The 16,168-nt window shown below is 49.5% G+C and overlaps 1 protein-coding gene across 14 annotated transcripts in view; it reads right to left on the reverse strand.

The window, feature by feature from the left end:
• Positions 1 to 1,445: 1,445 nt before the first annotated feature.
• Positions 1,446 to 16,168, reverse strand: part of PIP5K1C (phosphatidylinositol-4-phosphate 5-kinase type 1 gamma) — a 59,317-nt gene continuing 44,594 nt past the window's right edge. For 2 of the 14 annotated variants that reach the window (XM_077332180.1, XM_077332182.1), the window contains 5 exons: positions 15,690 to 15,794; positions 14,312 to 14,444; positions 11,290 to 11,364; positions 7,353 to 7,436; positions 1,446 to 6,183 (listed from right to left, as the gene is read on the reverse strand). In XM_077332180.1, the coding sequence (XP_077188295.1) occupies positions 6,181 to 6,183; positions 7,353 to 7,436; positions 11,290 to 11,364; positions 14,312 to 14,444; positions 15,690 to 15,794 (400 nt within the window). In that variant the 3' untranslated portion in view covers positions 1,446 to 6,180. Of the gene's footprint in view, positions 6,184 to 7,352; positions 7,437 to 7,569; positions 11,365 to 14,311; positions 14,445 to 15,665; positions 15,795 to 16,168 lie in introns of those variants that run through there. The other 12 variants (XM_077332179.1, XM_077332181.1, XR_013229980.1 and 9 more) reach the window with 11 other exon arrangements.

Below are 16,168 nucleotides of genomic sequence, written 5' to 3' on the forward strand. Positions count from 1 at the left end.
ACCAAAACTGACCAATGGTGGGAAGATCCATTGTTCATGATTGTATATAAATTGTCCCCCCCCCCGGGTTTCTCAGTTCAGTTCTGTCTCTGGTCCCACCATGCCGATCTCGCTCTTTTCCCCCCTCCAGACAGACGAACGCTCCATCTCGATCTACCCCACAAGGCTGTTGCGTGGATAGCACTCCCCTGACCAAGCTGCTTGCCTTGCCGTAAACCCTGTGAAAGGGTCATTCGACCCCAAAGGGGTCCTGACCCCCAGGTTGAGAACCACTGTCTTAAGCTAAGGAGCCTGTTCTGTATTTTGTCATCTGTTAGGGCGGTGCTCCCCAACCACTGGGCCATGGCCAGGTACCGGGTCAAGGAGGCCTCGGTACTGGGCCACAGCGAGGGGGGAGGGAGGCGCCGGTGTGCCAGCAGGCTCGCCTCCCTACCCCCCCCCCCCGCAGCATGCCCTTGCTGTGCCTGGAGCAATCAGCTGCCTTCTGGCGCAGAGAGCACCACGCTGCGGGGGGGAGGCGCGGGGACCGGCATGCAGGGGGGTACAAACGCACAGGCACAGCAGGTCCGTGCCTGCGCGTTTGCGCCCGCCGTCATGCCAGCACCCGCACCTCCCACCCACAGCGCGCTCCCAGCGCAGCGAGCACCATGCTCTATACCACACCTTCTTGGACATGCTCTTGTAAAAGGGGTGTCAGGAGAAAAACTGGCAATGACAGGCAGCTATTCCTGCAGGAGCACACCAGGCAGTAAACGGTCCCTCGGGTGGCCAGGCACTGGGCAGTGGGAGCCATAGATGCAAGGCCTGCGGTCTGAGAAGGGGAGCTAGGAGTCCTGACCCTTCAAGCAGGCCATTCTGTATGCAGTGGCAGTGCCAAAGGTCCTGAGAGAGAGAGAGAGAAGCTTCTCTAGAAGTCAGGAACCCCTTGGAGTGAACTTGGTGGAACAATGCCTCCAAACTAGAGCAGAACATTTCCACTGCAACTTCTGTAAAAATGTATCTTTGTACTGAGAAGTGGCAATATGCAAAGTTTAATCAATAGGTCCATTAGGAAACTCGGGGGGGGGGGAACTACCACCTCCTAACACAGGCTTTCTCAACCAGGGTCGGGGCTGTTTGCCCTGGGTTTCCAAAATGGGTGAAAGTTAATCAATTGTGTAGATATTTTTTTAATTTGCTAAACATTTATGAAATGATATGACCTGTCTATGGTCATATCGACTCACCCACCCTTCCCATAATGGCCCGGAGGCGGTGGGAAGGGGTGGGGTCCCGGGGTGGGCATGTCCACAGCTCTGCTTCCCAACCACATTCTGCACAATCCTACCACTTCTGGGATTTCTCGAAGCCTGAAGAATGTTGCAGGGGTTTCTCAATGGTAAAACGGTTAAGGCCGACCTACCAAGAGCTCAACAGCAAACAAAGAACGCACACAGACCCAACCGTGCTTTATCATCCTATTTTATTGGATACTTCCAAAAATAAAGAAAGGGAGAACAGGATTCCAAAAAGGAAAGAGTTGCATACGAGAATGTTTCATTTTGTCTGCATGGTTTGGTACACAAAGAGGGGAGCCACTCAGCTCTGGCTTCTGAGAGTCTCCTTTTCCAATTTTGGGGAAGGGGGGGGGAACGCAGGGTCAGAGGTCACTTACTATCAGGCAAGAAGGGGGGGGAGAAAGGGAGAATTCTCTTAAATAAAATGGTGTTTAGAAATAGTCAGGGAAGGGGTGGGGGAGTAGAAGGAGGGGACCACACTTGAGCCGGCTCAGGCCAACCGGGACTTGCGTGTCATCCATCCATAGGCGGTTCACTCGACAGAACAGAGGCAGGCTGGAAAAGCCCTCCTGAACAGGTGTCGTGACACGGTGGCCGTGGAAGCGAGAAAGCGGGCTTGGCAAGCAGGGAGACTTCAGATCCACAGAACAGGCACGAGAGATTCATGGAGAGGCAGAGAAGGGATGCAACAGGGAGGGAAAGGGTTGGTTGCAAGCGGAGAAGAGTCCTCTCTTCTTCCCCCAGAGACTGGTGCCTTCTTAGCAAGGCCCCTCTTAAAGAGGCCAATAGGAAAATAAATACAATAAAATGAAGGGCGGGTATGAAGACTGGGCTCTTTTTCTTTACCAGGAGGCATTCAACGAGGTACAAGTCTCCACGCACTTCAAAAACTTATTTACAAGTGGGGGGGGGGGGGAAACAAGAGAGGAAAAAATATTTATCCGAGTCCTTTCAATTAGGGCTTCTTTCCCAGGGTAAGGTCCTTAAATTAACTAGACTTTTTAAATATCTTATATTATATACACACACACGTATATACATACATACATATAAATAAGATATATACACACACACACTTTGAATTGCTTCTGGTTTCACATCAAAAGACTACATTGTGCTCACACTGCTACATCTTTAGCATCGATTTACACTTTTTCAGGGGGGGGAGGGGAGAACGACGACTCAAACACAAAAGCATTTATGACTAAACAAAACAAAGGAAAAATATGGAAACTAACGACAGCAGAGGGGCGTTTCCCCCCCCACGTTGGGATGGGTTGTGCCACCCTCCCCAACTTCTATACATTCTTTGTACAAAAGCACGCAACCTGGAACACGGCTGTTTAAAAAGGGACCTTCTGATAAAGCCACCAGAAATTAGATCTACTGCAAGCTGTGCCAAATTGAGATACTCTTTTGATGGCCCGAGTGAGAGAGATGGAGGAACCGGGGGGGGGGAGTGGGGCGTTGGTATCCAACGGAAAGTTCCGCAGCTGGAGGAGAAGAGCCCAGATCCAGGTTTGCGAGGCAGCTGCACAAATGCTCAGGGAAAAAATAGCTGAGCTTAGCCCAATCAGAGGACCTGTCCCCCAGGGCTCCCAACAGCAGCAGATTGGTTTCCTTTCCGAGGTTCCGATCCCACAGGGGACAGCAGAAAAGAGGAACGAGAGGGGGAAAGAAGTGGCGGCAGAGGTAGCTGGCAACCACAGAAGAAGCGGCGGAGGCTTCCGGGGTCGCAGCGAAACACGTGCTGGCACCTCTGTAGGTGCAAGAAGTCTCATCCTTGCAACAGAAGCCACTGCGGTGAGCAAGATGCATTTTTTGCATCTCCCAGGACAGAAGCAGGTTCCGTTTTATTGGGAGAGCAGCACGGGAGCTCATGACGCAAGGAAGGTGACAGGTCTGTTTTCTGGCGTTGCCTCAGCCCCGAAGCAGCCCTGTGGACCAGTGTGCCACCGCAAAGGGAAGGAGTCTGCTTGCTGAGCTCACTAGCATTCATCTGCCCTTCCCATCCCCACCCCAAGCCTGCTATGGACTGGTGGTCCAATCAGGGTCTCCCCTGCAGTTCAGGCTGGATGTAGCCCCCGTAGGACCTTGCTTTTAGGATGGGAAAAGTGGGTGCGTCTCTGGAGGCTGTTGGGCTACAACAGGGTGGAGATAGGACTAGAGAATTACAACAAGCCCGAGTGTGAAGTGGCAACCCCTGTTCACCCAGCCACAGTTCTGGGAGCCTGGCTCCGAGGAGTGGATTCTTGTTTTTTTTGGGGGGGCCCTGGTGAATGAAAGTGTGGAAAGAGCCCTAAAGAGAACCTGCCCCTCCAACATAAAAGTCAGGGCGTTGCCTGAACAGACTGTGGGTTGATGCCTGCTGATGGCCTTCTGTCCATCAAGGGTTGCCACAATGGCCAGCTCCCAACTGCTCTCCCCAATCCCTCTCCAAATGCCCTGGACTCTGAACCATGCAGAAGGAAAGCTTAGTGATGCAAGCACTCCTCTCCCCGCACACTGAATAAGACAGAGTCAGGGCAGGATGGGGGCCTTGAGGGTAGGACATATAGCAGATGCTAAGACAGCTGGATCACCCACAGCCTGTCTCCCAAAGCAAAGTCCAGCTTGTGGGGGGGGGGGGGGGGGAACATGGGACAAGGTTGTAATGGTGGCCTCCAGTCTGAGAAACCTGAAAAGTGGTATTGATCTAGCACCACTGCATCTAACTACAAGGAGGCCTTAGCAAGCTGGCTCAGCTGTATGAGGAACTCAAATTGGGGATGGGGGCTCGAGAGAGGATGACTTCCTTGCTTCTCCTTCTTGCATTTCAGGAAAGGAGTACTGTGAGGGGAATGGTTCCTCTGCCCCCTGCAGACTCCTCTTGTGAAACAGAAATACACCTTTAGGTCAAAAGGCTAGAAAAAGTCACAACTGTTCTATCAGATGAATATATGCTCCTAAGCAAGTCACAGCCAAAGGAGTCAAGCAACGTCTGGCTTTGCAGGAAGTGTTCCCTATAGCAAGGGTAGTCAACCTGTGGTCCTCCAAATGTCCATGGACTACAATTCCCATGAGCCCCTGCCAGCGAATGCCGGAAGGGGCTCGTGGGAATTGTAGTCCATGGACATCTGGAGGACCACAGGTTGACTACCCCTGCCCTATAGGATAGACCGATGTCACGAAAGAGAGGAAAACCTCTTCCTGCCCCCCACAAGAATGACAGCTCAAGACCTGGAAGACAAGATGGAGGAGAAGAGTCTTCTTTCAGCTTGGATGCAATCAGGGGAGACTAAACCCTCCAGCCTCTGTACCATAGGGTTTAGCTGACGTGGAATTCGTTCTTAAAGAGCTGCATTTTAGAGAAGGGTCCCACCAAAGGAAAATCAGTTCAGGTAAGGACTTTCTGACTGCGACTCTGACTGAACAGGCCTTTGGACAAGTGGGGAAAGAATTGATAGTGACAGCTGGGAAGTTCTAGACATCTATTTGCCTCAGCCATGTTCTCAACCCGGACAACCCTTCCGGTGTTTCTGGGGGCAGGGAGGAGAAAGAAACGAGTGTGAACGTAGGAAGTATTCTGGCTTGCCATTACAGAAGCAGAAACACATCTGAACCGAACGCTGCCACCTTTTAGTGACTGGCATTACAAACCTTTGCTTCCCAATCTGTCCCTGTCATCGGGCCCTGGAACGGAGAAAGCAGGCTGCCCGGGAAACAGTGGGATCAAACAGTTTTTAAAAAGCTGCCCAAGACTCAAAACTGGCCTCGCTTCCTGTCTGGCAAAGATTCTTCCCCCAGTGCTGGAAGACACGAGGACACTTTCGGCTCTTTCGGCCATCGGACGCCTTGTGCTTTACGACACCGACTGTGGGCTTTGTGGCGGAGGGCGAATCATTCCGTCGTCTTCCGAGAAAGCAAATCCACGGCAGGTCCTAAAGCCAGGTCCCCTCGTGCCGACGCAGCGTGCTCCGGAAGCCCCGGAAAGCAAGATGTCCACCGCAGGCATGTCCACATGTCTCCAAGTGGACAAATGAGTTTTTGGTGAAGTACTTTGGGGGTTCAGGAATCGGAAGGGGGTGATGAAGCCGTGGGACCTTCGACGTCCTCCGCCAGCAACATGTGTACAATCCGAGGCAGGCCCGAGAACAGACGGCTTTTCTTCTTCACCAGCAGAGAGCACCAAGCTTTTTGTGACACGCACTTGGGGTCAAAGGGCATGCTTGCTCTGAAGTCCAGCCAATGTTCCCAGGCGTCTAGTGTGTTCCAGCAGAGTTGTCAGGCTGGGCGCTGCTCTCTTCTCTCCTGCGGGGAAACCAAGGCACGGGGCAGTAGATTTGCCCAAGGATGCACACCTTACATCAGTGAGAGCCGCCCTGCCAGACAGCTGGTGCTTGTTTCCCCCTCTCCACGCAAAAGCCGACCGTCCCGAGACCTGTGGCCACAGTTCAGTTTGCTTGACCGGATATACCAACGCAAAAAAATCATACAGTCGCTTAAAGGTTTTTGTTTTTTGTCCTTCTGCTTAAAAGCACAAGCATGCTAGGTTGGTCCAAAAATAAGCAAAATCACATGACCAAAGGGAGGGGGGAAATATAAGCAGGTTCACAGTATCACATACGAATAAGGTAGCTACTGTAGTGCACTTTGGAAAAGAAACAGGGACAAAATTATTGGTCACTACCCGGAATCCAAGGGTGCTCCCAGATTCAGGTGCCCCCACCGGCTGTGGGCCATTTCTTGGAAGGAGACCAGAGAAACGAAGTCTCTTTAAGTGTTTGGGATACAGAACCGCAGCCCGCACTGATGCCACATGCTCCTTTCCCCCGTTCCATAGCAGCAGCTGCAGGGCCGGCCAAGAGGAGTGAGAGCTCTGGTCTGTTGGGGGTGGTTGGGGGGGGGGCGGCTTGCATAGAAGTTACTGGAAGGAAAGAAAAGTTACTGAGAGTGGCAACCGGGCGGCTCCTTGCTAGTCTTTGCACTTTGGGAAAGAGTAAAGCAGAGGTTGAAAGGATTCGCTGAGAGTCAGCCATGCCATGTCAGGGGCTCTCCCCGCCCCCGCCCCCCCCAGTCCTAGGATAATCATGGGGTATTGATGGAGTCACAAATGCAAGGGATCGAGCCATGAGCGCTCCATTCCTAGAGAAAGCCATGCTGGGGACAGAGTTCCGGCAAGGCCCCCTTTCTGATCCTCGTAATTCCTGATGGGTGGGGGCAGGAGCATGCAAGGCAAGGGCATCCTCAGGTTTGCGGGAAAATAGGATTCTTAAAAACACCCCAAACACTATAATGGATGTCTACACAGGCGCAGATATTGGGGGGGAGGGAGGGACTGGATGGCGTACTAGATCCCCAAAGGAAGCCTAGATGCTCTGTGAAAGAAGGATATTGCCTTTGCCCTGCCCGGCTTTCCCCATCCCCAGCCTATGCCAAGCAGGGAAGCAGCCAGGAAGTGGATCCAGGAAGACCAGGCCATTCGGGGAGAACCGGGCAGCAGGGTGCGGAACCAGAGGAGAGGAAGGGGGAAGGGGGAGGAACGAAGAAAGCAGAGCCGGGGTTAGGGGGGGAGCAGAGGCAGTCCACGTAAACTGGAATAGTATCAGGAGAGGAAGAAGCAGGGGCCAGCCGGGGAATGGAATCCACTTCCCCTGCAGGTTTTCTCTCTGAACTATCCTAGTTCGGAGGCTCCGGGTTACTGAAGAAGATGCCAGAGCCAACACTTGGCACGTGTTAAGTTCTGCTTGCCATACTTCTACTTCTTGGAGCAGCCATGCCCCCCCACCCCCCACGCACTGTCCACAATTGAGATGCTTCAAGGCAATTCAGCTTCCACTCCGCCCATCAGGAATTCCTTGGCTCCGAGGTATCCTAAACAGCCAGGATCAGGCCATCTCCATACATGCTCAACAATACTCTGCATACCTTCCAAGCTCGACCCCCATTCCCCAAAACATAAACAAGGGATGCCTCCCGTAATCCACATGCAACGCCACCTGCTGGCCGGGGGAGGAGGGACTGAATTCAACTCATGCTCCCCCCCCCCAGAGTTACAAGCCATTAAAAAAAAAAAAAAACACCCCAAAAACTTACTGTATCACTCTCCTCATCGGAGACTGAATGGACTTGAGGGCTATAATGGAGAGGAGAATATACCCAGCTCCTCTCATCTGTCGGCTGCAAAGCAGGAAGCAAGAGAAGCGGGGAGGAGAAAAAAAGAAAATGAGAGATGACAGCAGGACACCAATGAGGAGAGAGAGAAGGGGAAGAAGACGATAAGGCAGGACAGAAAAGCCCCCTTGTACATACCTGAACCATCCAGAAAGGGCTGAGGGCCAGAATCTGCCTGGTTAAAGGAAAGACGGCTACTCTGAGCCCTTTCTAAAATGGAAGGGGGCCAAGTTGAACAGGTCGCCTTTTTTTCCCCTGGTTAATGCACTACCAACAAAACTCAGCTCACAGCCTTGACTCTCCATTATACAAGAGCATTTGCCTCATTATATTCAAACATTAACAAGGACGGACTCATTGCCACTGACGAAAGCCCGACTGAAAACGGAAAACAAATGAATCTAGAGACCGTTTTGGCAGAGTCAAAGTCTAAATAAATGACATAAGAGACTTTTTATCTTCTTATACTTAATTAAACCACTGGATAGATTCTGTCTCTCCTTTGTTACAATTTTGGAATCGTCCACTTTTTTCGTGCAACAAAACTGGGTTGGGCAGGCACAGGGGGATTCTCTTTGCTTACTTGACAGGTTCTACAGCCACAACAACCATCTATGGGGGGTGGGGGGCTCTGGCAGAAGCTGAGATTGTGGGAGGGCAGAGTGCTACATGCCCACACACAGAGAAAGATACTCTACTGGTCAAGTTTCATCTCCTACCTACATTGGACAGGCCTAACCCTTCAAACCAGTGAAGTCACCAACATTCTGAGTTTTGCAGACCGGAAACTGAAAGGATGCCTCAACCACTTGCTGAACCCAGAATCTAGGGTTTCCCCACAGCCTCATTTTCCTTACCTGTGGGTTCCTCTTGTTTTTTGTTTGTTTGTTCCTGTTCCACGCATGTTTTGCTCCAGCACAGAAACCTGCAGTTTAAATCTGCAGGGAGACAGGCTGAACATTAAGCAATGTCGTATCAACTTGACCACAAGAGCAAAACATGCAGAAAACACAGTTGCTTGCCTGAAATTGGTTCATCGAGCGTCTTCTGTGCAGGAATACATGGGACTGCGCATAAGCAAATCCACCTCTGAAAGCATTTGAAGCTTTAAAAGCCTCTGGGAGGCGCCGCACGCCGGAATCAAACTCTTGGTCTCTCCCACAGAACACAGACTTCCACATGACGGTGCCCAGATCATGAATATCACCTGCTAAACATTCAACCATCTTCACCAGGTATGACAATTACCACCTTTCACCTCTAGGCTAGATGACTGTAAGTTGCTCCACACAGGGCTGCCCTGGGAGTTGCTCCAGAAATTTTAACTGGTCCATATGGTGGCAGCACAGGCCCTCACTGGGATACAGAGCAGAGCACACGTACGACCTGTGCTCTTCCAACTTCACTGGATGCAGAATGAAGATTAGATCAGGTTCAAGGGTTGGGTTCCTACCTTTAAAGCCCTGAACAGTCTGGGACTGTCCCTCACAGAACACTGAGTTCCATCAGGCAAAGTTTGCTCAGGATTCCTGGCCCCCAAGAACTCCTGGTCCCAGCCTGGTGGAAGACTCTGCCTAGTAAGTCTAGAAGCTAAGCAGTTCCGCAGGGCCTGCAAGATAGAGCTGTTGCGCTGGGCCAGTGGTTGAAGCCCTGAAACAACATCAAAAACCCATTGGCCGCTGTCACCAAAATCCACCTACTTAATCCATCTGACAGTATATATTATATACCCCTCCTTTTCTCCCAGGAGGAAGGAGGCGGTAGCTTTGAGTCAATTAGCTGAGAGAGCCCTGATATTACTGCTCGGTCAGAACAGTTTTATCAGTGCCCTTGCGAGCCCAAGGTCACCCAGCTGGCTGCACGTGGGGGAGTGCAGAATCGAACCTGGCATGCTAGATTAGAAGTACGCACTCCCAACCACTACACCAAACTGGCTCTCTGCACTCCTAACCACTACACCAAAATGACCTCTCTTCTCTCACCAACAGCTTCCTAGCCGATGAAGTAAAGAACAGAAGAATCACTCCTTTGGCGGCAAAAGAGTAACTGAGGGTGTGAAGCACCTGCTCTCTGGAAAGGACCAAGAGTTTGGTTCTGGTACACAGTGCCCTCGAGAGTCCCTTTTAGCCACAAAAACCTCTCCGAGGCAGGCTTGCTCTTGCACAGCGTCCATGTGTGACCTGCACAGAAGAACGATGATGAACAGGGGGGGGAAATGAAGGAACAGGAACACACAAGCGGAGAAAATTAAAATGCAGGAAATCTATTAGTGGAATAGCACCCGGTATACATGCAGACGCACACAGGTTCGATCCCCTACATCTCCAGATAGGTAACAAGTGATCTGTCCAAGGCCCTGGAGAACCTCTGCCATTCAAGAGATGGACAGACAAGTGGTTTTGGTGTGCTTCATTCCAGTGGCTTCAGCATGATGAGCAAACATCTGCACATTCCACCAAGAAAACCGCTCCTTTCTCCTTTTTGGGTACAGGACAGAAGGACTGAACAAAAAAGCCCTCCTAAAGGAGGGCATAAAGCGACTACCCCACCCCACATTGTGCCGAGATTTAAGACAAGCGAGAATCTCCGCTCGGCAGGATGTTTGCATTGAATTTTAACTACATTTGTGGGTTTTTTTTAAAATCCCAATTTAGGTGAAAAGGTAGGGTTTAAAGAAAAATGAATGTGATCAGATTGTACCTGCACGCCACCCGAATCACACACTGTCTTCTACACCAGGGGTAGTCAACCTGTGGTCCTCCAAATGTTCATGGACTACAATTCTCATGAGCCCCTGCCAGCCAACACTGGCAGGGGCTCATGGGAATTGTAGTACATTGACATCTGGAGGACCACAGGTTGACTACTCCTGTACTACTCCTGTACTACGCAATGTGAGAGGGACAGGAATGCACCCTCCCTTCCATGTTGACAGTGCTGTAAACTGCACCAATCCCCAGGCTGAAGTATCAGGGGAAGTTGGTGGCAGCACTAGGGTAAGAACATTGGTCTGGTGCTTTTTAAGACATTTGGGGGAAAGCTTTTTAGTGGGGGCCTTTGTTTTCACAAATTTGCATGGTTGCTTAGAACAATATTGCTATTAGCTTTCCACTTGGGCAGACTATATTATTGAAAAATGCACTCTTATCTAAAACCAATTATAAAGTATAGCTCTGTGAAGGGAAATCTGTTAGGTGTAGCCCCAGCAAATACTAGTATAATATTTCTTTTTGGAGCACCACCTTCTAAGATAGGTGGTATCTCAGAACACCATTCTCAGCTATTGATTTACTCTGCACAGAGAGTGTATCTCATGTGTGTCAGAAAAAAACTTTTTTCTGACACACATGAGATGCACTTTCCGTGCAGGATGCCTACATTCACACAATCACAATGTTTGTGGTTTTAGATAAGAGTGCATTATTCAATGATATTGACCACTGAGGAAGACCCAGTAGCGTCGAAACGCATTTGGTCTATTCTTGTGCAGTTAGATCTGTATAGTTTAATATGGATTTTACTTTGCTTTTAACCTAGTATTGGTGCACTTTAATTTAAAAATTGTTTAAATGTTATATTGTTTTGTAGCTCAACTTTTGAGTTCCTGACTTTGTGAAGGTTGGGTTCTTGTTCCCTTTTTGGTCTGGTTTTGTTTTGTTTGAGATGGGTATGGGAAAATGAAATTTCTTAGGCGTGCTTATTATGGCTAAAATAAATATCGAATTCATTCATTTGAGGCTAACGCAAAGCCTGACCGCAATGCTCCCGTCTTTCGGCAAGATGGGATTCTGTTCAACGCTATACTGATTCATTTCAGAACGGCTGTTCAGCTGCCTTCTTTGCTAGTCAGTTCACTTACGCTCCCAGAGGAAAAGGAGGCAGCTCGGAGCCTGCGCAGGTGGGGAGAGTAAATCCAGTACTGGCCATCTGTGAACTGGATGTCACACCAGGATGAGGGAGGGAGGAAGAAAAACAAAGATAAGAAAGAATGAATGGAAAACAAAATAACAAAATGATGAAGCTCATGTAAAGGATGTCTGAGTACATGTGGGAGGGAGGGAGGGAGGGAGGGAGGGAGGGAGGGAGGAAGGAAGGAAGGAAGGAAGGAAGGAAGGAAGGAAGAAAGGAAGGAAGGAAGGAAGGAAGGAAGGAAGGAAGGAAACGCCTCTAGATTCAGCTGCACCATGCTTTGCCCCTTCCTTTCTACAGGGAAGGATATTTAGACCCAGAAGTATAACTTACTATCAAAACATTTTGCAAACCGCGTGTATTCCTTAGCCACTGCAAAAGTAATTCCAGCAATGTGGAAGTTACTTTCCAACCTCTGCGTTTACCTTCATCCTCTGATTCAATTCCCATTTTACATGTAGATGTGAACCCAGCGTGGGGGAGACAGACTATTGATGTACTCAGAATATTTATACACCCGTCTTTCTCCGTAGCATCTCAGGACCCCAAGAGTGGTTTGGTGCAACACAATAAATCCACGATGCAAAACACTGCACACCACCACACACTCCCATGCATGCAAACTGGAGTCTGGGAAGTGAATATTATTTCATGCCATAGAAAATATCTGTCGGGTATCTTTTTGGTGCCAAGCAGCATTCCGTCTCTGGGAAAGTCCAGGAGTGAAAGGGGCTGGCCTCTTCAGTTCTATAGAAGAGCAGATTCCAGAACCGATGGCGGAAACTCAGCTCTCTTAGGATTTCAACTTGCGTTTTTTAATTAAAAGGATGATGTTGTTAGCCCTCCATGTTTTGAATGTGTAGGGCTGGGGTCCCAAACAGGGTGAAATGGGCACCGCGGTGCCCGCTGATGCCATTTTTGGAGCACCCAGTGTTTTTAAAAATGGGCAGGGCCACTTTTGCCCAGCAGGGCTTCTGAATGGATGTGCCCATCTAAAAAAAAATGCCTTGTCAGCACAAAATATCTTCACCGCAAGTCTGAAGGCAGGCGGTTTGCAAGCAAGGAAATAACTTTTTAATAATATGTTTGTTTTAAAAGGAATCCTGTTTAGGAAAACCTCTGCTTGAAACACTTTGGCTGTATTAGAAGGAAGATATAGAAAAATAGCCTATATCGAAAGGAAATGTACCTGTGGTTCTGGACACATAGAAACCATGGAACATGTTCTCCTTCAATGCCAATGTTATAATGACATTCAAATTAGTCTAATTCTTCCACTGTTAGGGAGATTCCCAGGTGTTCAGGAGAATTTTACATTTCTCTGCTGCTTACAGATATAGATAATGATACAACCTATAGCTTGCTGCTGCCAAGTTCTGTGCAGCAGCAATGAAAATTCGTAATAGAATGGTCTGTTTCATGTGAACTGGACAGCTTTGTTTATGTACCTTATTATTATTCTATTTTGTATTGTTATGTTTTAAGATGTTTTAATTCCTGGCTTTAATGGATGTTTTTGCATTATCTTGTGCTGGTTTATGACCGTAATAAAACTAACTGAACTGAACTGAAGAGCTAGTATTCAAATTAAGTGTGCACTCACTCCCTGACACTGTGTGCTTGGTTCCGCCTCCTCTGTCAGCCATTTTGTGACTGTGACCACCACTCTGTGTTAGAATTTCGAAGGGTCTAGAGCAGGGGTAGTTAAACTGCGGCCCTCCAGATGTCCATGAACTATAATTCCCATGAGCCCCGGCCGCAGTTTGACTACCCCTGGTCTAGAGGTTCAAATAGGTTGGGGGCCTTCTTCATCCTTTTGACTGTGGAGGAGTCCCTGAAATAATTTTTAAGCTTCAAGGAGCCGTGGAAGTGATGCCAGCTGGCCACGCCTCCCTGCCACACCCACCAGAAGTGCCATGTTACGAGAAGTGACAGCATCATCTGTGTTAACAGGCAGGCTTGGGGGGGGGGGTGGGTAGAGACAGAAGGTGGTTTAGCCAGGGGTAGGCAAGCAGGCTCCACCCTGGGGTAGGCAAGCAGGCATGGGAACCACAAGAGAACACACTCATGCTCAATGGAAGGTCCATAGCTTGTGGCTGAGTCCATTAAGCCAGGAGGGGAAAGGCTCCGGACCCTCCACTGGGGCTTTAGAGTCCAGGATAAGGCTCCTAAGGACAACCACGCCCTCTCGCCTGAAGAAAAGGCAACTTCATTTCCTTTTCTCCTGAAGCCACTCCTGCCCTGACCTTGCCCTTCTTTAGGAAGAAGAAAAAAGTGCAAAATCGATTGGGCAGAAAAACAGGAGATGAAGTCACATGTTCATGAAGCTTGGGAGGAGGGGGAGAAAATCCCTCCCCAGAAAAAAAACTTAAGAAGTTAAAAACTGTGTTAAGGAAGGGAAGGCAGGCACTTCTCATGCATTAAAAGGCAGAGAAATCCACTTTACAAATTTGCCAGGAACCAGCAATGGAACCCAGAACACGTCCACCGCACACCAACTCTGGACCACTTACACCCCTGCTCAGCCTCCCTAGACTTCCTCCTCTGCACCTGTTTCTGCCTACAGGGAAAGGAAAATAAGTCAGGGTTCACTGTGGAAACAGCGGAGCAACAGCCTTCTAGGCTGAGCGCCTGTTTCGGAGGACTCAGGGGTTCTTCCTGACTGTCACGTGATGGTTGTTGGAGGACCCTGGCTACAGAGCTCCTCCGTGAACAGAAAGGGAGGAAGAACTTGCAAGGTCACCGACCTGGAACTGGATTTTGAGGAATGTCGACCCTCTAGCCAGCATTCGGAAGGTTAAAGGCTTTTTCCAAATGGACGCGGGAGAGGGAGGGAGAGGCAAAGAATGAAAGGCCATGGGGGCAAAGAGAGGAAGAAGAAAGAGCAGAGGAAAGGCGAGAGAAAGAAGCAGAGCGAACCGCAGCGGACTGAACGTCGCATCCCCCAAAGAGGTGTTTGAAAACCGACTTACAAAATAGATATCCGGGACTGGGAGGTCCTCCTCATCCGAGGCCTGGCTGGCTGGCTCAGAGGCTTGGCTGGCCGTCTCCACCTCGATAGAAGCTGCTGTCAACAACGGGGCACACGCCTGTGAGCTTGCTTGCCTGAGGGGAACCAGAGGACAGAACTAACCAAGGGTCGCTACTTCACACAAGTCGCTCTGGGGGCTTCCATGACTGCAGCCCCAGTGCCCCAAGACCAAATCGACTTCTACTTATTTTATTTATTTATTCATATTTATATACCGCCCTCCCCGAAGGCTCATCAACCATGGCTAGTGAAGCAGCCTGATCAGACAAACCACAGAAACCATACCTCTTTGATGTTTCGACTGAGCCGTTACCTTTTTTTAAGCAGAGGTGTCTCCCACCTCTCGTCTCAAGGGGCACAACCCATTCTCCTGACTTGGCTCCTATGCGGGCAACCCACTGCATGCTGGGAAAGCTGTCGCTTCCCCCCCAAAGCAAAAATGAAATAGGAGGGGTAGGATCCAGTGAAGGACCAGACACAAAGCAAGTAATAGGGCACTGGAAGACCAGTAAGGTGTATCAAATGATACACTATAATAAACAGACTTCTAATGAGTCTTCAAAGTTCAGTTTTTTCCTTAATGTCCAGAGTGTTAAACAGATCCAAACACGTTTTGTTGTGTGATTTTTCCAAAGGACATAAATTTCAATGTTCACAACAGGAAACTTCAATTTAGAGAAATTCTCTCTTAGAAGAAGAAGAAGAGTTGGATCTTATATGCCGCTTTTCTCTACCCGAAGAAGGCTCAAAGTGGCTTACATTCGCCTTCCCTTTCCTCTCCCCACGACACCCTGTGAGGGAGGTGAGGCTGAGAGAGCCCTGATATTACTGAAGAATAAGAGTTGGTTCTTATATGCTACATTTTTCTATCCGAAGGAGACTCAAAGCGGCTTACCTTTCCTTCCCTTTCCTCTGCCCACAACAGACACCCTGTGGGGTGGGTGAGGCTGAGAGAGCCCTGATATCACTGCTGGGTCAGAACAGTTTTATCAGTGCTGTGGCGAGCCCAAGGTCACCCAGCTGGCTGCATGTGGGGGAGCGCAGAATCGAACCTAGCATGCCAGATTAGAAGTCCGCACTCCTAACCACTACACCAAACTGGCTCTTAGCAGAGTAAGACTGTTATAATAACTGCTGCTCCTAGCTTAAGGCGTTCCAGACGTGCTCTGTTTAATATTCTGGACATTAAAGAACCAACTGAAGTTTGAAGACTCCTTAGAAGTCTGTTTATTGTACTGTAACATTTGATACACCATCCTGGTATCCCGCTTCCCCCATCCTCCAGCAACAACTACCCTGCAACAGCATTGGCCTCTGACCCCACAGCAGCTGCATCAGGAACGACAATCTCGATGTCGCACTTGGGCTTGAGTTCCACCGTGATCTGCTGGAGATCATCTTCGACCCGAGCCTCTTCGCGGGACCTGTGGGTTGGGGGGAACAAAATGCTTGGTCTCAGTTTCATATTGGGGCTGTTTCCCTGTAACTATGTTTCCCTGTAGCAGGATATTTTCATCCTGCCTTTCTCCTCTTAAGGTGCTCAGGGCAGCCGATCAGCACAAGAATTTGGGGTTAAGCGATACACACGTGAAGCTGCCTTATACTAAATCAGACCACTAGTCCCTCCGGGTCAGTACTGTCTACTCAAACTACCAGTGGTTCTCCAGGTAGTTTGCGAGGCCTCCAGAGGCCTTTCACATGACCTACTGCCTGGTCCTTTTAACTGGAGATGCTGGGGGTGGAGTCTGGGATTTCCTGTATGCTCCCGCACGGAGCCATACCTCTTCCCCTTACAATC

This window comes from Paroedura picta, chromosome 4 (genome assembly GCF_049243985.1).
Source record: "Paroedura picta isolate Pp20150507F chromosome 4, Ppicta_v3.0, whole genome shotgun sequence".
In the NCBI taxonomy this organism is placed as follows: Eukaryota; Metazoa; Chordata; class Lepidosauria; order Squamata; family Gekkonidae; genus Paroedura; species Paroedura picta.